The 23117-nt window shown below is 32.4% G+C and overlaps 2 protein-coding genes and 2 long non-coding RNA genes across 5 annotated transcripts in view; 2 read left to right on the plus strand and 2 right to left on the minus strand.

Moving 5' to 3' along the window:
* LOC124457590 (monocarboxylate transporter 12-like) lies at window positions 1–13117 on the minus strand. 2 transcript variants are annotated; one of them, XM_047007815.1, is made up of 5 exons: window positions 12797–13117; window positions 3773–4368; window positions 3176–3343; window positions 2971–3051; window positions 1–599 (listed from the first exon to the last, which is right to left on the minus strand). In XM_047007815.1, exons 1-4 carry the CDS (start codon window positions 12942–12944, stop codon window positions 3004–3006), a joined length of 960 nt encoding a protein of 319 aa, XP_046863771.1. In that variant the 5' UTR covers window positions 12945–13117; the 3' UTR covers window positions 1–599; window positions 2971–3003. The 2 variants fall into 2 exon arrangements, with proteins under 2 accessions (XP_046863771.1, XP_046863770.1); XM_047007814.1 differs by having other exon boundaries at window positions 2971–3343.
* The window catches only part of LOC124457592, a 20556-nt gene continuing 6945 nt past the window's right edge, over window positions 9507–23117 (plus strand). The window contains exon 1 of the long non-coding RNA XR_006952675.1: window positions 9507–9578. This is a non-coding gene — a long non-coding RNA (uncharacterized LOC124457592). The remainder of the gene's footprint in view (window positions 9579–23117) is intronic.
* On the minus strand, window positions 15115–16008 carry LOC124457593. The gene is made up of 2 exons (XR_006952676.1): window positions 15826–16008; window positions 15115–15586 (listed from the first exon to the last, which is right to left on the minus strand). It is a non-coding gene; the product is annotated as an uncharacterized LOC124457593 (long non-coding RNA).
* On the plus strand, window positions 15552–21674 carry LOC124457591. The gene is made up of 2 exons (XM_047007816.1): window positions 15552–16227; window positions 20935–21674. Exons 1-2 carry the CDS (start codon window positions 15624–15626, stop codon window positions 21411–21413), a joined length of 1083 nt encoding a protein of 360 aa, XP_046863772.1. The 5' UTR covers window positions 15552–15623; the 3' UTR covers window positions 21414–21674.

Below are 23117 nucleotides of genomic sequence, written 5' to 3' on the forward strand. Positions count from 1 at the left end.
TTTTCTTAATGATGAGAATGATTTTTTAACGATTTTTATTGATTCACTCGTTTGATATCATAAAGTTTATACACTGCAGTACATGATTGTTGTATTATACATTCAGTAGCTTTTTTAAAAAAATATATTTAGTTATGGCATGTTTTAAAAATTATTTATATTTTTCAAATTTATAAAGTTTATATTTTGCGAAGCCTTTGGTTTTGAAACTCCTTGGACATGACAAATAATTTCATTTTTAATTCGACCGTAGACAATCAAAGAGGTTTACTAGAAGACCCAAGTTCCGAAGACCGTAGAAAACAGAACTGTTAAATAATCGAGCTTCTATCATTGCAAGCACACTTTTCTCTAATTGAATTTATCAAGGTGCATGACATAGAACTGATATGTGCGTTACGACTAATAACTTCTGTGGCAGCAACATTATTAATGATTGGCAAAAAGCATCTTCTTTTCTTGTACATTATGTGTCATTTTCGTATTTTGTGACTCCAGAATATACTCTACCAACGACACAAGTAACGAAGCAATAAATAGAACTCCACCACAAATGAAAAATGGGACATTGTAACTTCCAGTTTCATTGTATAGTATAGCTAAAATAAAAATTAAATAACGCATATAGTTTTTACTATATAGAAATGTACACATAAAAAAGAGTGTTCAATATCTTTATTGAAAGAGAAAAAAGCAAATTTATAAAAGTAAAATAAACAATATCATGAAACCACTCACTACATAGTGTTTCACGACTCACTGCGATCATCAGTTGTATAAAAACAATAAAAAAATAGTTCCATTTATCGTGACATGATCTGCTGACGTACATTATTCAAATTATTAAACTGTCAAGTGTGTTTAAAACATTGAACGGAAGACCTTTTCTGTGTTGAGCAGGAAGGCGCGAAACACTGTGTATGGTGAATTAAAATTCTAATAAATATGTCGTAAGATTTCATGTTGCTAGCTCTAAATTTTTAACCCGCTGTTTGCTTGTTATAACAAAAATTATTTATTTGATGGCAAAAATCATGGAGGAAAAAATATTTGTTTTGGACACAATGCTGATATGACAGATATCCGAAAAAGCTTTGTAACTATTGGCTTAAGTGTGTGCCTCCTACAAATGTTAATGCATGACGGGATAGTTAAGATGCTCAGCAATTAACAGTTCCAAGTCATATCAAGCAAAATAATAGTGCACAAAATAAATTATAGTACATCACTAAATTTATATTTCATATCATTACGAAGGTTGACTTGCAGGGACAAAAATTTTTAAAATTTAACATAAACTAAACCAATGTTGATTTCCCTCCCTTAGCCATCCTAAGTGTTCCCATCTCAATGCACCGCACAATTGCTCTACAAAGGATTTATCTAAAAAGTCGACTCTTGTAAAAAGCTCTCTAAAACAAAACGTGCGTTGAATAAGCAAAGGCGTTTTGTTGTTAGAATTGCTTTAATGTTTTCTGGTACATCTGATAATGAACATTTTGAAAATGTAAGATTATTTATTAGTGCATGTTGTTAACAGTCCTTCAAAACAGGCATTGCGCACAAAGTAATTGAAAAAGCAATTTATCATTTTGAGTCAAAATTCGGACTTCGTTGTATAAGTTATTAAGTTTCAAGCATTTTGTAGCACTAGCTCTTCTGCACAAGAACTTTTATTCTTAAACGCTTACACAAGAACTTTTATTGTTAATTTGCTTTTTTCTTTTTTTCTTTTACACAAAAGTGGCCAGGTATGGAGTTTTCTTTGTCTCTGTTGGTGTTAGCGAGTACCATTTTTATAATTGTAAATTTAATAAATGTAAATACTTTGTAAAATTTTATTGTATTTTAGATATTAGATATTATTTGTTATTATAACTTTACTAATTTAGATATTTGTAATTTAGCCACAAGGCTGCAATTAATAATTTAATAAACTACTTACTTTTTAAGTTCAAGCCATTTAAACAGTTTCATTAGATCATTTTAAATTCATTATATCCACATCGGAAATTTCCATGAAGTAAAATAAAAAAATAGAAAGCTAATTCCTAAAGGTAGAAATTTTTAGTAGTAAAACTTAGGGGCTGATTACATGAGCCCAGGTAGCCGGGATTCAGCCAAGCGTTAAATAGTTTTGGCGAGTGGAAACGATTCAATACTTATAATCAGATAAATCTTCTCGAGAAATTTCCCTATATTCTGATTTAATAACTACGCAAAACATTTAAAATTAAAACAAACAATTGATAATTACAACAAGAATGACTTGTGGCATTCAACAAACAATTGTAATTTTTAACTATGAAGTTTTGCCTCTTATCAATCCCTCGAAATCATTTCACGCCTTACTGAATCTAGTAAACCGGGATCATGTAAACAACCCCTAAAGGGTTAACTGAGATTCGGCGACCGGGGTTTATGTAATCAGCCCTTTAGTGTTAAGTGCAAAAACGCAAAAAGTTTTAAACAGCTTGCGTTGGCAAGCGTTTGTACAAAATTGCTTGAAGTTAAGATTGCTTAAACTTGACAGTCCATATTTTGACAGGCGGTTAAATTTTTGTTAATCACAAGTTTTTGTGCAAAAATGCCTGTATTGATAGACTTTGTAACAGCAGATATTCACGTGTAAAACATCTGCATTTTTGAAACTTTAGTACCAGAGATCTTTAAAGTATTTAGATTAACCAAATGTTCCGCTTAGTCCGTCTTGTTTTAGAAAACTTTTTCTCAGAAATCTTTTTAATACACCCTGTATAGCAATACCAGGAATCAATTTAAAACGAGCACACTAATATAAACTTCTATGGCCACCATGAAATCAATCATTCTCTTAAGAGGTCGCGTCGAGCTTATATTTCTTTTAGACAATCTATACCAATTATCTCAATTTTGTATCTTTTCTTCTTAACAACTCTCTGAAAGAAGTTAAAGACGTGACTATATCAAAACGTTAAAAAATTAACACACCTGAAATCGGTGCTCCAAAAGCATACGGGAAAGCTAGCATCCAAAAAAGATGTCCCATTGCATACAATGCTTTTTTGTTATCTTCAAAAACATCATCACTGACTATTAATATTAGACAACAAAAGGCTCCATCGAAAATTCCAAATAGCACAGAAATTGCAACCAAACTTGGTGCAGTATTTGCTAAAGTAAGAAACGTTGTTACCAGAGACTGGAAGAGAAATACCAGTTGTCCCAGTCGAAGACGCGTTAAACCAAAAAAGCCAACCAGTCTTCCGAGGCCAAAACGGCCAACAAGAGAACCAGCAGAAATAAAAAGTGGAAGATAATCTCCTTTACGTCGATTTACACCACGCTGTACAGCATAGTTTACCTATTAAAATAAATCAGAAAACAAAATCTTGAAAATAGTTCCTTTAAATAAGGTTTAATAATATAGTAAAAAAACTTCAATAAATCCAGTAAAAACAAATGAGCATTGCTATGACCGTTTTGTTCAGAATTGTTGGTTCTGGTTTTGAACAGACCTTTCAGGAAGTATTATGCTATCATTTTCACCATTCACTAAAGTATTTGTTTTTCAAAACCATTTTGAAACTTATTGTTTATTAAATAACCAAATTGAATGTTAACTTAAAGTGGCTATTAATTAAATAAAACGAAATTAATTAATTGGTTGCATAAAATAATCTTTAATAAATCAGAAAAATTACCATGTTAAACGGTTACATAACAAAAACACAGATGTCTTACCATATGAACAACTCTTTTAATTAAAAAATGTATGTCATGGTATACTTACAATATGACAGTAAGGTATATTGCTGACGAACGTGTTAATCATAATAGAAACGCTGAGCACTAGAAAAGCGGGATTTTTTAAAGGACTGGGCGTTTTATTCAAATTTGGTCTGTTAGCGCTTTCACAAGACTGACCAGACTCTACAGTTCTTACTGTGTTAACTTGGCTTTCTTTTTCTGCAGGAATCATCGAAAGAGAAAGAATAACTGTTGCAAAACTAATGTAACTAAGAACTTGCATTGACATACGCCATCCATTTGACTGTATCAATACAGGAAGCATCACTCCAAATAATACGCCTCCTGCACCACTTCCTGCGCTTGCTACCCCTAATGCAACGTCCTTTTTCATATAAAAATTTCTCCGGATGATCCAAATGGATGATATATAGCACAAGTGTGTCCCAATGCCATGCATGACACTAAATGTACCAAACAACGTCAAAATATCAGTTGCTTTAGACGATAAATAAAGACCTGCTCCGCCAAGAATTGATCCAACAAAAGAAACTATTTGTACAGGAATCCTCTCCAAAACACGCACTGATAGCGGGCCAAGCAACATTAAAAATGCAAAATTTATGCTTGTGATCCAAGCTAAAAACAAAAACACGTTTTAAAGTTTTTATTGGTCATCTTGATAAATATATAGGTCTATTTAAAGTGATTTTTGTTGCCAATATTTTTCAATTTGTAGAGATTATTATATATTAAGTTTGTTTAAAAGAATTTACAAATGTAAATAAAAATTTTTCTTACTTTATTCAAGTACAGCAGCAAAATATTTAATGATTTAGGGAAGGGAAAATACGAAATCATGTTATAAAAACAAATTTCTGAACTATTAATTAAATACTCCAAAATGACCAACAATGATACTGTTTATGTGCAATACTTTATGACGATGCCTGTACAATACAAATATTTTGAATTGTGCAAGTAAATTACATAAATTAATAAACTTATTTTATTAAAAAATTGAACAGTATTTTTATGAAAAATTTGAATAATAAGACAATATATTCTAGATTCTTTCACAAACATCATTGTGTTTCATTTTGCAGTTTTCATATATAGCAGTGCCATTTACATATATTGTTTATTAATCATATTATCACAAAATAGATATCTTAACAGAAGGTCCACTCGTGTGGGAGCCTCTGATGTTTTTGTCGCTTACTTTTTTGGAGCAAATTCGAAGCCGACATGTCCTCCTGTAAGATACTTTCGCTACATTACAATATAAATTATTGATCTTTTTACAAAAACATCATTTTGCACTACAAAAGCTGGGAACCTTATCTCCTTCGCAATACGATAACGTTCGTAAAAATCACGGAAAACTTTTGCTTTAAACGTGAATTGTTAGTAAAAAAGCATTTTCGTGCAATATTATTCCATATTGATTTGTGAAAGTATCTTGCTGGAAAGCCACGCATGCGTAGTGAAAATATACGCCATGATTTTAGCTGAGCGGGTTTTCTGTTATATGTTTATTCTGTGGTACTATGATTTCTGTTATTAAGATATAAGCAAAAAAATTCAGGTTCTCGGAGGTAGGCCTAAGCTTCTGGAGAAAACTTTTATACATAGTGTTTAAAAAAGCCAAAACACGGATAATTAGGAATAAATTTTAAATTAGTTCGCTGCATAATAAATTTTCGATTAATGAATGTAAGTCTAATGCATTGACAGGCTTTTTTTCTTCCCAATTTAAAGCTTGTTAGTGCGTGAAACGTTTTTTACAAGCTATCAAAAAACTATTTAATATACGCAGCAAACAAATTCAATACGTATGTATGAATCTCTGTGCTCCATTTTTTATTTTAGACACAATGTTTATACGTGCAAAACAGATGTTCAAATTTTGTTTTCAGCTGCATTTCCTGGTTAAATAAGAAAGACGGTGTAAAATCATAAAAACGTTCCGTGGCCTAAAGGCGTAGCAGAAATTCGTAAATCAATTTTTCAATAAATATACTTTTTTATGATACTCATTTCAACTTTATGTAAATGATAAACCTTTGGAATAGAATCTGAGGATAACCCAATTATTGACCACCTTTGGATTAGAATGTCTCAATCCGTACAAAAGAAATTATTTCATGAGGACATATTTCGGCTGAAATGTATACAAGATTTTGTATCTCAAATTATAAAAACTATATAGATGATATCATGTAAATCCACTATACAATTCCTAAGGTGCTATAATAACATCATGTAAATCCACTTGCAATGATACAAGTTATACTTTAGTATTTAAAAATAAAAAAACAGAATTCTGGGATTAAACATGAAGATTAAAAATATATATTTTGGTACATAAAATTTTGTTGATAATATGCCAATACGAAAATAGAAAATAGCAATATTGATTTGCAGATATTTTGAAATGGGCACGAATTATTTTTTAGTTTGGCAATCTCCATTTTTGTAAATAGTCAATAAACCGAACAGCCCTAATACAGACAGATAAATAAATTCAGTATATTTGCAAAAAATTTTTATGTTCATCTATTTAACTTTACATTTCTTGTCAAGATGTTAGCTGGATGACTTGAAATAGAATATTTTAACAGTGCTGATTGTGAAGTATTCTTTTCTTGCATGTGCTTTTTCCATACATGTTTGGTGAGGTATGTAAAAGTAAATATTTTCAAGTATGACCGTATACAGGGGCTTAACTTTGTTACACGGAGGAATGAGCAAAAACACTATGCAGTTGCAAACCAAAACTCATTTAAGAGCAATAGAAGCATCTGTATAGTACTTGCTCGACTTATATAATAATAATAATCATGTTAGGGTGAGTAGTGGCTTTTAGAATTTTTTTTTAAAGTGCTGATGTAACGAATTTTCACCCCTTGATTTTTTGGCTAAATGAAAAGAAACAGTCATGCTCACTTCACATTTGAAATTAAAAATAAAATTGAACTTTTTCAATCCAAAGTTATCATTGTCCAAAGTTTCCATTTTTGGCATGCCCTGTGCAAACTTTAAAATCACCATTTTATTAACTTGTGATGTCATAAGTGAAACACACTTCTATAATGGAGTCAAGAATTTATAGTAAAATCTTCATCAAGAAGAAAATCCTGCTCCTGGCGAATAAAACTAGTTAAATTTTGCAAATTCTTTGAAAAATGAAAATTAAGATCCTGGGATAGGTTTCGTGATGAAGAATACACTTTCAAAGGCCAAGAATACGTTAATTTTGTTCGACAACATTTTACATCTTCGAAGATGTCTCTGCTCATCGTATTTTGATGAGTTGTGTTTTGATCTATGTAAATGTGTTTTTTTGGCTAAAACGCTCAAAGCCCAAAGAAGAAATATTTGATTTCCACAATGATTTGGCGTGAATCGTTCTTAACAAAAGCGAGAATTACTAAGCTGCCCGACAAAGGGTTTTTGACTTAAATTCACAAGACGTTTTAAAACAGAATTGCAATTATTGGTAGAAAATGAAGTTCTTTGACAAAATATGAGCTGGTTGAAGGTAATCATGAAGAACTATTTTGAAAGATTGGCTACCTGAGGAGTTCAGTATTAACTATGAAATACCGTATGTATGATAAAAAAAAGCCTGAAAATTTTGTTGATACATTGTCCATGGAAAAGTTATGAGGAATCTTCAGGGTAATGAGTTTGTCTGTAACTTTGTTTGATGTCAAAATAAAGAATATAATCATTAATATTTGAAATAATTGAGTAGAGATACAAACTAAATAAAGATTATTTTAAGCATATCGTAGTTGTTACATGTTATTTATGTAGTAGGGCTGTTTCTGTTGTAATAAGAAAACTAAAATATTGAATAAACATGACTTATACACTCTCTTCAGATTGAACTTGGTAACTTGGACAGTATTTTTTTTTATGCCTTGATTTAGTATAGATCTTAGTGTCTGCACAAAGAAATAATTGAAATTAAAACTGTAAACAGCACTATCGGTAATTTATATTTTACAACTATGACATAAAAGCGGGAAGAAAACTCTTCTTTTAAATATTAAAATCCAACAAAATGCTTTTAAAAGACCATTCGATACAAAAGTGACGTATAAATGACGAAACGCTAATAAATAAATACTTTTATACATCATTTTTGTATTGAATGGCTCTTTTAAAAGCATTTTGCTTGGCTTTAATATTTCTGTGAAGCTATTAAAAGCATACCAACCAAGCCCAAAAACTCAAACAAAACCAAATTCAATAAGATTTTCGTGTAATTTTTTCTTTAAGCGATTCACTCAAGATTTGTGAGATTAACATGAAAAAAACCAAACTAAATTGCATGGAGAAATAGTCATCATGCCATATTTCAAATATAGACTTACACAACAGAAAATTTTTCCGACGAAATATCATTTATAAAAGACCATGTTTCAAGCCATCTGTATCTCAAATACTTATTTTAGCATATTATCAAAAAGTAATTGCGTAGTAATCTTTTTCTAAGCAACATTATAATGCATATTAACATATGACGTCACAACTACTTTACATGGCAACTTGAAACGTTCGCACATTAGGTCGGTATTCAGCAGGAAAATTTACTAACTTCTCCTCAACAGAAATTGTTCATTTATATATCAAACTTATTCTAAAGATTTTTAGTTAAAGGGAAAAAAGGTTAGTCAAAATTCATTGCATAAATACTTTAAGCTTGCTGCTTTTGAAAGCGAATAGCCAATTTTGCAAACCTTAGGTCACATTCTAATAAAGATATCTGTTTTTCATATTTCTTTGCCTTTAATTTGATAAAAAGGAAAGAGCTTCTAAAGGCCTCTCCGTCAACCTTATTGTATTATTTTTCAAAGAAATCTCCTTCCGCAAAAATAGATTCGTTTCTTATTGCAATAAGTTGCATGCAGTCAGTAAAATTTATGTTACCTTCCACACCTTTTCCTTTTTTACTTCTACACTAAAATGCAGTGTAATGCAAATCACGTGTCAATTTATTGAGAACAAAACCGACATCAATTTTTTTTCTGCATGATTTTCACGAAAAATCCTGCATTCCGTTATGATGCCCAGCTTAGATTGACAGCTTTCACAACACTATCAAACCAAAAGTATCACTTGAATTAAGTGCTTTGAGATAGCAGATGTGTTCAGGTGTATCGCACAATTTTCTAGTTATTTTCTAATTTTTTTAAGCTAGTTAGAGGTAACTAATATTTACTTTTTACTATAATTCATTAAGTTTAAGAAGTTTGTTTGGAAATAAAACTATTTGGCTAAAATTATTTCAATGAAACTTTTCAGACTTATATGTTGGCCAATCTCAAAAATTTCTATTGTGTGTAAAAGGCAACAGTGGTATATTGATAAAATAATTTGATGTTGAGTATAAAAGATACAACACTGCAGTAAAAAGACATTAATTCGTCATTCCACAATAATAACATATGATTACATTTATACGCAATAGAAAATTTTGGTAGAGATTGAACACTAAGTCAAACGTTGGAAAAAACTGTTTTAGAAATTCGGCTGACACTTCTTTTTAGAACTCTTGGTTTTGTCTTGCTTTTCTCGTGAGGGTTTTTTAAAATTTTCCTCTTCAGTTTTTTTTTGTTTCGGGCCATTCGCCATGGCAATTGTTCTTTTCAAGGCGACATTCAAATATGTCAGCACAAAGAACTCTTTGTATTTAGAGGGTAGAGTTGAGAGATTTTTAACATACTACGAAAAAATCCCCACTAATTCAAGTTTAAAGCTTATCGTGAACTACCCAAAATACTTGAAGTGTTCATACAACAAGAATAAATGCATTGAAAGCTAATTTGTATATGGAAGTTTTTGTATCAGTTCTTAATTAAGTTTATACACATCAGCAATTTGAACTTTTAGCTGTGCACATTATCAAAACAGATTGTGTTAAAACTTGTTATGTGGGAAAAAATGGTAAATGTTAAAACGCGTCTGGAATTTCTAGAATTACTACTAGTTTTTCATAAGAGTTTAAGAATTCTGTATTCAGCTGTTTTCTCGATTCAATGTCATCGAAAATTCAACTCCTTGACTTTTTAAAGAAAATGATCTGAAATGATCATCTCTAAGACTGTCAAAACGTCAGTCAACATCACCGATAGTCGTTTTCAGTACTCTTATAACATGAACGTTTTTTATCTAAAAATATGCAACGTTGTGTTCCTGGCTTCGAACTCTTCACTTTTTACAATATAAATCCATCTAGTTGCAGGATGCAATCAAATATTCATTAAAAATTTGTGCTCTTTATTAATTTTAGAGACTCTAAAAATATCTAGTTAAATCTTATTGGGATCGATTTCACACAACCCCTATCACTTAAAATAACAAGGCCCCTAATTTGCAAAAAGACCAAGCCCAACAGATTTTGGTAGCATGACATAACAAATTGGACTAGGAGTTATAAATGCAAGGAACTGCTGCCTCTCCCCCGAGAAGGCAAAAACTGCCTTCTTTAAATTGTTTTGGATGTTTTCCTTCATTTATTATCTGCCATAAACGACAAAAGACCAAATGTAAAAAAAGCAATTTTTAAAACATGCAATTGTTATGATGAGCAACGAAATGCAATATCTTGTATATTTTATCACTTAATATAGACAAACTAATTGTATCACTTTTTTTTCAAATTCTCATATAACTAAATCAATTTATAAAAGAACAAGCAAGAAGAAACACTGTATGTATGTATAGTTGCTAATATTAAATTGAGAATAGTTGGAAAAGCAGTTTTCCAAAGTCCATTCTACAAAAATTTGCATGCTAACAACCAAAGCAATTCTTCATTTAACAGCATCAATTTTATGGTGTCATATACGCATCTCTCAGTCTCCCAGTGTTTGTGCGTAAGTACATTATTTGATTTTGTCTGGAATCGTTTTAATCAGTTGTTTTCTGCAAGGAATCACTTTAATACAAATACAAACTTGAATGGTATAATCTATGTTGCAGCATTACTCATGGCACCAATAGCATTCTATTTACATCCTTATACATGCAGTGATTATAGACATGGAATTGATTAGTTGTATAGAGCTGATTACACATTACATTAAACAAAGGGAAAGGGAACTATTGGAGTCCTTGTCTTTCGCAAACTAATGTTTTTTCCTTAAAATATTAAAATGCACTGCTATATAAGTGTCACGCTCTCGGAAAAGCAAACGCCAATCTCAAGCGAGCATATGTATATCCGCTTCCATTGCTTTACTTGCTACGATTATGTGTTTCACCTTTTGCTAAATAATTTACTGTGTAAAGTATTACGATTAAAATAATGGCATTAAGAGTAACTATAACTGGTTTTTGTCAGATTATGTTCTGCTTATGACATGATTATTTTCATTAAAAATTTAGATTTCTTGAATAAAGTTTATGGATTTTAGTAAAAAGTAAATGTTCGAGCCCTTTGTTGCAATAATTGCTCTCTGCCGGTTGATTAATGTGGTGAAACAAAAATAATTCTAATCATTTTTCATATAAAATTGTTGGTCACAACTCACAAGTGAAGTATAATCAAAGAGCTAAGCTGTGGGAGTTTGACAAAATGTTTGATGTAATAACAAGTTGTTAATTTAATTGAAACAATTTATCAATAAGTTCATTCTTTAAATAATTTTAATTTCATACATTGTTTATTAAAAATAAGACAACAAAAAACATCTTTATTTGTAAGTTGATACAAATTTGTCAGACATCATAGCCGTAGGAACGCAATTTACAATTACAAATAAAAACCTTCACTTACAATTATGCAGACAAGCTACATTGCAAATGAAAATCTCAATTTAAGCATCAAATATACAAGTAGCTTAGTCCAAATTCCATACTAATAACGTCTTCATCTGAACAACACTCTTTACTAACAGTAGGTCGTTTTATTGCTTCTAACAAATCCATTAATTGACCATTCAAATAGGAAACTCTTTGCTAGAAAATACAAAAATGGAATCACACTAAATAAATTTATTACCTTTTGTATTAGTGCTAAATTATAAATTTTTAGGGTAATTGCCACTCAATATAAGAGACGCTCTAAACATGAATTTCGCATACAATTCAATGCAAGAAACTATAAAACCCGTAAAATTACAGTTGACGAACCTATTTTACAACAAAATTGTTTCTCACCTCATATCCTATGTATCCTGTCCGATAGCTTCGAAAATTTTGTCCATGAGTGAATTTACATTCGTCAGATTTTCGAAAAACAACTCTCCATAATATTAACATATATGCATTCTGGCCATTTTATCTGGCTGGAGTAATAGCAGACGCAACGGATGCGCATTTTAGAAGTGGGTGCAAATGGGGGGTCAGATTTTTCGCTGTGTGCCGCTTCTGTTACGTATCTATTCCTTGATAGTGTGCTGCCTCGCTGATGCTCGGCAGCTAATACGCCAGTGTTTAATTAATTTTTGAAAGTCAGCCATTTGAAACTTAAAATATACCGCTCAGTGCAACATCACAATCGTATATTCAGTATTTAATTTTGTGTTTGTTACTTGCGCTTTGACACATAAATTTCCGAAAAGCAAGAAACAACTGGCCGATTACGAACTTTTATAGAACTGGCCGATTGATCGGCCGAATCCATCACTTACTGTCGATCACGTTCTAATTTGAAATATTTCACATTCAATGATTAACCGATGAACTAAAACTGTCCTATGGTAGCAGATTATTGCATTAGGACTACCTTTTCAGATTCTATTCCACTTTCTTTAAAAATTGCAAGTAATATATACGAGGCATAATCCTAAAACATTACAGCATTCTTAAAATGACTGCTATAATCATACTTTATACTTAACAATTAATTGTACTGCGTTTTAGTCCACTTACAAATCATTGTTATAATTTTGTCGAAGGATGAAATACTTTGCTTTTGATACTGTTTGCGTATAGTATAATCTAAATTCCACTTTGAACAAATTGAATTAGTACTTCCGTTAAGACTATAAAATAAGAGTGATGAAGCAATCGAATGAATGAAGGTCTGACTTCTTTAATTTACACTCACCGGCCTCGCTTTCGCTGCCTGGAAATTCATCCAAGAGTTCAACATAGAAAATACCAAAAGAAAAAGAAACGCCGATGAAGACAACATGGTATATAAACGACGAAATCACTTGAATCCAAGAATAATGGCCGTCCACTGTAGGCCTCATATTACTTCAGCGAAAGGTCCACTTTTACAAGAAAAACAAAACATAAGTAAATTAAGTTACGTGTATAAATCTTATAGCAAGAAACCGCCGTAAGAATCCGTTATATTTATTCTGTATCAGTAATAAAAGTTGATTTCCCATTTGACTGTCTACTGCATGGCGATGCAACAACAATTGTTAATGCAAATTTTTTTCAATACATTGTTATTTCCACTTTTGTAGTTGGCGGTCAGATACAAAGGAATATTTTATTAATGCTATTGTGGGCACCAGCTATCGTGGGTGAGCCACATTCTTCAATAATTCCCTGGAGGTTTGTTGCAATCCAAAATTTGCAATCTATTATGTGTTCAACATAATTTATTCAAAGCCCAGAGAGAAATGTTAATCCTGCTGTGAAATTTTGTCCCGAAAAGCTGTGACGTTGGAATTTTAAACATTTGCGACCACATTAAGTGCGTTCAACTTGTTTTGAAAATCGGATGATTGAAGATTGTTTGGTCTTTTCTTAAATATGAAATTAGTTTATAGGTTTGCGTGGCGGCGAATGAAATTCAAACAAGATTCACTAAAATCCAGGGATGTATTTCTATCGCTAATTGGGGGAGGGGGCTGTTATTCATATATGCATGATATGCTGAATGAATATATTTTGAAATGTATTATTATCTACGGATTTATAACATGCATACATGAATAAGAAACCCCCAATTAGCGATAGCAATAGATCCTTGCTAAAATCCTTAAAGATACAATAAAGACGTGATCTTACAAAGTTACTTTTCATTATCGCGTGTGTTAAAGTTACCTGTCATAGGCAAGATTTAATCATCGAACGGTAAAATAGTGGATTAGACGGTACATGAACTTTTAAAGTGGTTTGTTACGAAGTGAAATTTTTATGCCTTTTTTATAGTTTAGTGAAATGTTTAGATGATTACAAGTATTTTCATGCATTTATGACCATGATAAGTTTCGTGTATGTTGCCGAAATTTCAACTCCAAATATCGCTCTTCCATGAGCACATTTTTTGGCCACCACATTTAATCAATCTGAAATCGTGAACTACCTAAAGACAGTCTTTTCATTATTTGACGGATATTTACGGTTGTTTGTTACCGGCATTGTCACACAATGATGTTTTCTTGTTGCGACCTTTTATGCAATTAATCATAATTGTCTTTTGAATGTTAAACTAGATTAAAAACTTGGTGACTTCAGTATGGCAGTGTTGCATTCAAATAAGCTTGCCGTATTATTTTATATATCTTTAAGAACAAAGGAGTTGCATTCATTGCTTTGAAATCTGTTACTAAAATCTATAAACAACGTTTGTTTGGAGGCGCACGATCGATTGAATTATATTTATATATTACCTGTGAAAAAGAGCAGTTAAAAAAAACACTGTCTCTGCCTATCTCCAGGGACTTAAAGTGCTTTTTTATTGTGTCCTCTCTTTTTTGCATGACAGACAGCAAGAAAGGAGAGAACATTTGCATTCTTGTTTAAAAACTTTTGGGAATCGCTCAACTATCTTAAAGACAATTTTTTTGATCACCCCGTAATACTGACACATATGTCCTCTCCTTTCTGTGCTCTATTTATTGACTCGCTGGCATTTTCAGTGTGTACACCTGGAGGGAATCCTAACCGGCATAGTGAAAGATTTTCGCTCTGTCGTCCAAATGGTCGTAATAAAGTAAATGGTTTCAACCCGGGAGTATCGTTACATGTTTGTAAATGTAGATCGTCCAGGTTGGTATAGTCCCGAGAAGGACTGTTTTTGTTGTTGTTGATTGAGGTTTCGACAACCTTAGCGGTAGTCATCTTCAGAGTAAAAGTTTTGGTATGGTTTTTCCATTTCTCATTGACAAGGTCCGTTTGATCTCTGACAGATATGATTTGCCAATGTCCTTGAAAACAGGCATGCTGTCACATTGGAGCTGATATGGAACAGTGATTAAATGAAAACATGGTTGAGTGATGAAAAATGCGGATCATGGAGATGATCATCGAGTTAGAATTTGATTCTACCGCAACGATCCAATTTCGCCTTTAAAAATGCGGACGATTGTTATTTTTAATGAAACCGGGATTAGGACGATCTGACGATTAAACATAAAATAAAATTTTGTTCATGCAAGGAATTAATACAAATATAAGGCCAAATTAAGCAATGAATTTTTAATTCTTCAACAAATTGGTCTCAATCACTCAATGCAGCTCTTTTGCGCACGTTACGTCAATAATTTATTACTAATGTTTAAGTACAGAATCTAAAGAGCATCTCAAAATATTTAGTTTAGAATATAGACTTTGAAGCGAAGTAACCATCCAAAACTGGTGAAAATTTCAGCAAACGTTCGTTTTTAAAGTGAATTATTAGTAAAACCACTTTTTCTTGAAACACAACTCCATATTCATTTTGTGAAAGTATCTTGATGGAGTCTTGTGGAAGTCGCGCATGTGCAATAGAAAAATGCACCACAATTTTTGCTAAGTGGGCCTTTTGTTACGTTTCTATTCTGTGTTAAAATAACGTTTGTTTTTCTTGCCATTATAAGCACGCATGTTGTTATGAAAGTCTTGTGACGTTGCAAAGCAATCATCTGTAGCTAATTCGCTTGTCACGATGTACCATCTATATTAACGAACAGAGAGCTGCCATTAAATACAACATGGCATCATTGAAGTCTATGATAAAAGTTAATGTTATATTTGGACTAGTTCTGTTGTTTTCGACCACAATCACCTGGCTATTCTTACAAAACAGGCCTCTATTGACAAAACGTTTAAATGATTTTATGACGTCGATTAGTGTTTACAATTTCTCTATTGAAGGAACAAAAGCAAGCACAACTACAAGAACACCAATCTTACTTTTCATTGCAATATTTTCTGCTCCTTTACGAAGAGATCGCCGTGATGCTATTCGCAATTCGTGGATGACGATATGTAAAGCAAATAAAAAAGTTGTTTGTCTCTTCGTTACTGATGGACTAGATGAGAAAGGCCAACGAATAAAGGAAGAGAGCCCTGCCGCATTACTACACGAGAGAGACGTTTACGATGATATTATCTTAGCAGAATCGCCAGCCGGTTTAAATTTTGGTCGAAGAATTCTCTGGACATATGAATGGGCGAATGAGCGTTACAACTTTCAGTATATTTTAAGACTTGATGACGACTATTTCCTTTGTCTGGACAAGCTACTTATGGAATTACAAGATCATAGACCAAAGAAATTATTTACTTGGGGCTGGCTGCGATGCCAAGTAAAAGGTAAAGCTATCCCTGTTAATGATACATTATGATTGTAATAATAAAAGTATTACATGAACAAATTTAAGTATTTCTTGCAAAAACATATTAATGCCAATCTATTTTCATACACAAAATACGTGTAAAGCCTTTTGTCTATGTTAGACAGCGCGTTAAAATATTCATCTTTAGAACAAATCTAAGCACATAAAGTTTTGTTTCAACAAGCCAAGTCTTGTAGGAATTATAAAATCGCTTGTATTGTCTTTAACTCTTTGTGGAAAAGTCCATTTGATGTTATTTGTCCAAAACCAATCCACCACTTTGCCAATACGAAGCCCGTGAAGTATTTTTACATGTCACAAACTGTAAACATTGCGTACATTGTCATAGCTTTGTTATATATTCTTATAGAGCGTTGAATGGTTTGACTCAAAAAATTTCGAGTATTAATGCGCTCGTTTTGCAGTTTTATTCCAAAGCGATGGCAAAAACATTTGGATATTTAGGATATAGGACATTTTTGTTGTTATACCTTTCAAATGATACAAAGTACAACAATATATCATGGAAAATTGAACGATAACAAGGTTGTCGTTTCAAGCAAGTGCATTATAAACTGTAACCTGCATGTGCTTGAAATTAGATGATTGACTTTGCAGGTGTAACTTTTTGATTTTTTGTTTTATAGAACCCAGTTTATTACTTAAAATGACAGTTCAATACCTTTTCTAGAACGGTCAATAATCAAATCCTAGGGATTTTTATGGTTAAGGTGACAAAATAAGATTTTAAAAATATATGGATCGACACGGTCGCTGATCGCCTGATCCTTTGCCTTTTTCGCACATAAGCATTGAAGTTTGAAGAGCTTTTGCGGACAAAAAAATAGGAATTATGCTCTGAAATTTGGTGACAAACTAAATGACATGTTGATTAAAAACGGCCATTTTATAAATAATAATTTCCACGACTGGTTAAGCGGCAAGATGAATTTGTTTAGAAACTACTTATCTCAGCTGCATATTCAAGTCGCATGTAGAGCCAGCTCCACAATCGCGAATGTGGAGCCACGAATATGGAGCTGGCTGGCTTGTCATCCGTGGACAGATTGAGATAGAGCTACTTCTCTAAGCAGTTTCGAAGTTTCTAGTGTAAAAAGGTCAAACTTTTCAGCTTGCACCAAATCAAAGTTTCAATCTGATTGCAATGTTTACACTAGTTAATACAGCCGTTATAAGCCGTCAAATAGCTAACACAATGCTCTTTATATAACATCAAGATCATTCAGTAGGAACTATTTATATCTTTTACAAATTCACATTAGCTATTTGTAACCGAGTTAAAGGATATTTGTGAAATGAAACTCCAACAAATGTAAAAAATATAAGTATAAAACAATCTAAGCAATGCGTGTTCTGACCGATCGATGCCCGTTTTTAAAATCGGAATTTGAAATTGCCATCGTCAAAGATTTCGTGACAATTTTAAACATACTTGAAATGTGAAAACAAAGACGATTTTTTGCCCAAATTAACTCGAAGTGCACTTCTACGTTGGCCCATAGCGGCAACACAAATCATTATTTAATGTCCTGCTATTTATTTCTTTTGCGATGAATCGAAAATGCTTTCCGGCGTGTTTTTTTCTCCAAAGAAATTTTTTTGCAATGAAATTTTGTTTACAGCGAAATTTTCCTTGCAGCCATTGAGTTCTATAATAACTGGAGCGGCTAAATGTACTGGGGTGAGGTAGCCAAAGGAAATGGCGGCCAACGGACGTATTTCAGAACATCACAAAAAGGTTACTTAAAGTAATTTCTATACAATATTGTTTGCTTTTATTTATCAAACCTATGCAAACTTGAGTCTTTGAAATTTAATATGAAACTCAATTACAGAAAATCCGTAAACATCCAGAGATTTAATATCTACTTTTTTAAAGCATAAAGTAAAAATCCTACAATTGTGGCAAAAGAGCCATTGCCCATTGCATGAAAAGAAGCAAAATAGCAATGATAACAAATAAACCAACTTCTTTCTCGTGAACCGTGGAGACCGAAATTCACACTGTAATGCTGCCACGACTCCATTTTCTGTACCACAATCTGTCCTTAATTTTACTGGACACCCAAATTTGGCCACGCTTTTTATGTAAAACTGGCCAGTTATCAATTGTTAGATTGAGTAACTCGTAGCCAAATAATTTTGCGACTCTATCCATCTATGCATCCGTGGATGGGAAAACCGTATGGTTTAAATTATCGTATCCATCTGTGTTCCAGTAATAGTTCGGGCGTGGAACACAATATGTCCTTCGTCGCAATCGTCTTGAACGTCTGACTTGGATACCTACTGGGTCCAATTCCCTCATCAATTGCTCCACAACACTTTGAGGTACTTGAGGGTTTTCAACTCGGATGGCATGCTCCTCGAACAATATCCTCCTATGCCAGCAGGGCCTCTTAGCTTCTCTTGAACTAATTCACGTACCTCGTTAATGTTGTAATTTGGTTGTCTTTTTCAACCCGTACGTTCTCAAACGTGATCGTAATGTTCACTCACACATCGATATTTTATGTCGTTTAAAGAAAAAATCGACGATGACATTATATTGAAATCCTCTCGCAAAGTAATATCAGATTAAGCTTTCTTCATCCTCTGGCTATTAGTCACTGGTTGAATTAGCTTGGCAGTTCAATAACAGCAATTTTGCCTTCCAAAGTGATTGTATTACTATGTTCAGTATATTGTTCAACTCGTACAGTATGTTATTGTCGCACTATTGTTACTAAACTATCTGTTCTGTTTATGCAGTTGTCACGTGATCGTGTTGTGCGAATGAAAATTTCGCTGCAAACAATATTACGCTGAAAAAAATTTTCGCCGGAGAAAAAATTTCTAAATTCGCTGCAAAAAAAAACACGCCAGAAGATATTTTTGATTCATCACAAAACAAAAAAATAGTAGTGCATTGAATAAAGATTTGTGTTGCCACAGTGGGACACCGTAGCACTTCTAGCGGGCAACGTGCAAATTGAAATCAAGTTTTCTAAAGTTTTAAAGTCACTAACCTCGCTGCATTTCTACGTTTTCGTGGTTTTGACTTCGTTGTTTACTAAGGTTTACAGCTTCACTTGCTTGGAACAAAATTTAACTTTCATATTTCAAGTTATTTAAACAACGCTTACAACACTAACCTCTTGTTGTTTTTCTACTTCACCATTAGCCGAAGTCGTTATTAAGTTGTACGAGAGAGAGTACCAAGTCAGTCGTATCGTTCACAGCGGCAAGTTAGACAAGGTTTTATGTCAAGATTCTCGATTTCGATAGGAAAAGATTCTCGCATTTCGTCAGCTTATTAAGTATTATTTCCTTGCTTTGTTTATTTACGACAATTCTCTAGCAATATTTAGAGATGGAACCGACGGATGAGATAGTGGAGCTTCCCCCTTAGCCCTTGCACGTAACAAATATTCGGTGCTTTTCAATATCCTAACGGATATGCAACAGAGTATGACCGAGAATAGAAAACTAAATTTAGATGAGGCATGAGGTTTAGCTTCAGAGAAAGCAACAACACCATCTTCAGATGGTAAAACAAGCTTTGGGGAAATCTATTACGACATGGACGGTGATGCACCACATACTTGCGAGGATGACGATTTAAGTCTTTTGAACAAAAAACGATTCAGATTTAGAGGAAGAAAGCGATCATTTTTAGATCTGAGTAATGATTTTCTAATACCTTGTAATGGGTTTGGATCCCCAATTCTGAAAATATTGCGAAGATGATAAATGAAAATTTTGTCACTGTTTTATGCATAGATAAGCACGAGGAGATCGTTAAAAAGTACAGGGTACCTACAAAATTGAACAAAATTTTATTTATCGAAAATAAATGAGCCTATTTTGGCAAAGTTAAAGCCTATAAGAAGAAGAGAGGAGTTGTACGCTCTCCCACTTTTTTCCCTCTTTCCCATAAAACTACTTACTTAATTTTTGACTAAGAAAAACTTTTCTACGCTAGAATGACTTTTGTAGTTTCATAAAAGAATGTTCTTGATGAGATGATTGTTTTTGTTTTAAAAGTTAGCTCTTTGCAGGAATAATTTTATTGCTTTTTCTTGCTTTAATGAATAAATTTCTTAAAAAAGAACCTTAAACGAATTTTGAGCTTCTCAAGAATTTGACATAATTTTTTTAAAGAAGTATTATTGTGAAACTCAAACATGTGTTGTCCTCCGATTAATATCCATACTTTTAATTTACCTAACAATCATTAAATATATGCATAACATTTGACTTAACTAAAATGTAAAGTCTCTTCGATAATGTCAATCATTAACATCAAAGGTTTAACTATTAATGTATATAATAGATTATTATTAACCTGAAAGCTAGAAGAAAAATTTTTACTAAGATTTTTCTGTGGACAAGGATACTATTTTGTCTTAAAACTCTTAATAAAATTTTACAAGCGAAAAAAATAATTAAAATTTATTCCGCTAGTTATGTCTAGAAGATAATCCTGATGTGCAAATACAGCATATCATTATTTTATAGATATTTTAAAAAACTTTCAAAATAAAGAAGGCACTTTGCTACACTTATAAGTTTGCAATATTAAATTTTTAGTAGTTTTTGATGACGTTTCCAAGTACAAACATTCAAAAAAAAAGACTGTAAAAAGTCCCAAATTGCAAACTTAATTTTCTATATTTTTCAGGTCAGATCTTTTTTGATGAATCATTTATAATTTTAACTAAAGATCTTGTGGAGTCAGTTCTTGATCGTAAAGACACAAGCCTATTATGTCATATGTTTGGTGATCAAAGTATTGGACTATGGCTAAATGAAATAACAGGAATAAGAGCCTTTCATGATAACGGAAGGCTGCTGAGAGCTGGGCCAAACCTTATTCGTACGATTAAAGAGAAAAACACACTATGCCAGAATGTAATTGGTCTACATTACGCCTATCCGAGTGTGATGCCCCTTTTTTGGAATATATCTTCTAATGAAGAGAAGAAGAACATGAATGTACCACCAGTTGTTTTCAATTGTAGGTTTCCATATGGCATTCAATTAGAATCTTATTCAATTATAAAGAAACCATGGCCTCTTCCAAGACCATGCAAGGAAAAACCCATTTTTGGCAATATGAAAATATTTGCAGGGTCGCAAAGAAAACGGGAAAAAATATGATCGAATTTCTAAATTTCTATAAAAAAAGTGGAGGAAAATAAATTTCGTTATTCATTCAAATAAAATTAATATTTTTCAGTTGACTATGACTTTTTTCTTACCATCATTTGCAGATTTAAATGACATGAAAAAGTGAACTTTAAAAAGTACGCAAGTAAGAAAATTGGCTATAAATTACAAAAATAAGTAGAGATGTAGTCACCTTTTACCTTAACCACTTCCAAAAACCAACTGGCCAAATAAAGATAAATATGAACTGTGCAGAGTGACTTTTTGATGCAAACAATAAATTACTTATAACATAAGAGATTGGCCTGGCAGGTAGTATTCAAAGAGCTATTGCTGGCGAACGTCAGCGAGGCAGCACATTTATCCCGAGATGATTCAGCCCAGTCCTTCGCCCGACTTTTATGCTGGTGGAATCTCGATTTGCTTCTGTCGGTCTGTCTGTGGGGTTTTTTTGGAATGAAAGGGAGAGTACGCGGGTAGTAAATTTGCAATGCGCACGCAGTATCTATATGTTTCTTTCGTGCGCTTTTAAATGTATTAATATCAAACTCGGAAATGGCGAATTTTTTAAAACACATGGTTAATTTAGAAATGGCTGGTAATCTACATCAAGGCGAAGAACGTTTTAGTGCTCAATCTAGAGACAAGCAATGTGCTTTTGTGAGTGGATCGGCACTTTTAACAGATGAAAGTATACCAATTCTTATAATGTATTTGTTTAAAAATATTATCAGGATGTAATTAAAACAACATGAAAAACACATGTGAGCTGCTTTTGTACACATTCAAATTAACGCTAACTAAATGTGATCTGTATTTTCTCAAATGTGATCTGCCTGTGAAATATGTCAAATTTTACACCCATATGTTCTTACTAGTTCATCGACTAAAGTTCACTTTCTTCAATTTCATTACTTACAGATGGCTTTGTAGTATTTTTTAAGTCTTACTCTACAACCCAAATCTCCTGGGAAATATAACAAACTATATATTTGTTTCCATGCAAGCAGCATGCTAAAAGATATAAAATAATTTCGAGTTAAGTCAAATACTTGATATTATCTACCAATGTTGGTACGTTCACCGTAACAAGAAAGATTTAAGGACAGAAGACTTTAACTATTTTTATATTATTATTAAATTAAAGAAAGCTATTAGAAAGAAATAACAGGATAGTATAAACTTATCTGTCTACGACAACAACAAATAGCTTTGCTTCTCAGACAATATCTTTAACTCTTCTCCGTCCTCAAATCCTTACAACGATACTTCCAACAACAAAAAGCCAAATATCACGAGCGTTCCGTATCTTTCGTATTGCTCAATGTTTTTCAATAATCATCCTCCTCGCTCTAACTGCCCACTGCTTATTTATTGTCTGGAAACTAATTATAAAATATGGCGTAATGTCCTTTTATAATTATAGCATAATTGCTATTCACAATACATTATTCACGTAATGTAACTGAATTTAGAACGTAGCTATATAAAAACAATGAGTCAGCATGATATAGCTAATTAATAAGTCCGGGGGCAGTTGCACGAAGCCTGGATAGCGTTATCCATTGGATAGCAAGTTTTTTTAAACTTTTATAAAACCTTTTAAAAAGCAAAAAATATAAGATTCAAACTGAAGAATCACTGAAATAAAGCATTGTTTCCAAGATTACGAAATTTCTCTGTCGTAAGAAAAAC

The sequence above is a fragment of the Xenia sp. Carnegie-2017 genome, unplaced genomic scaffold (genome assembly GCF_021976095.1).
Source record: "Xenia sp. Carnegie-2017 unplaced genomic scaffold, XeniaSp_v1 HiC_scaffold_6, whole genome shotgun sequence".
Classification (NCBI taxonomy): Eukaryota; Metazoa; Cnidaria; class Anthozoa; order Malacalcyonacea; family Xeniidae; genus Xenia; species Xenia sp. Carnegie-2017.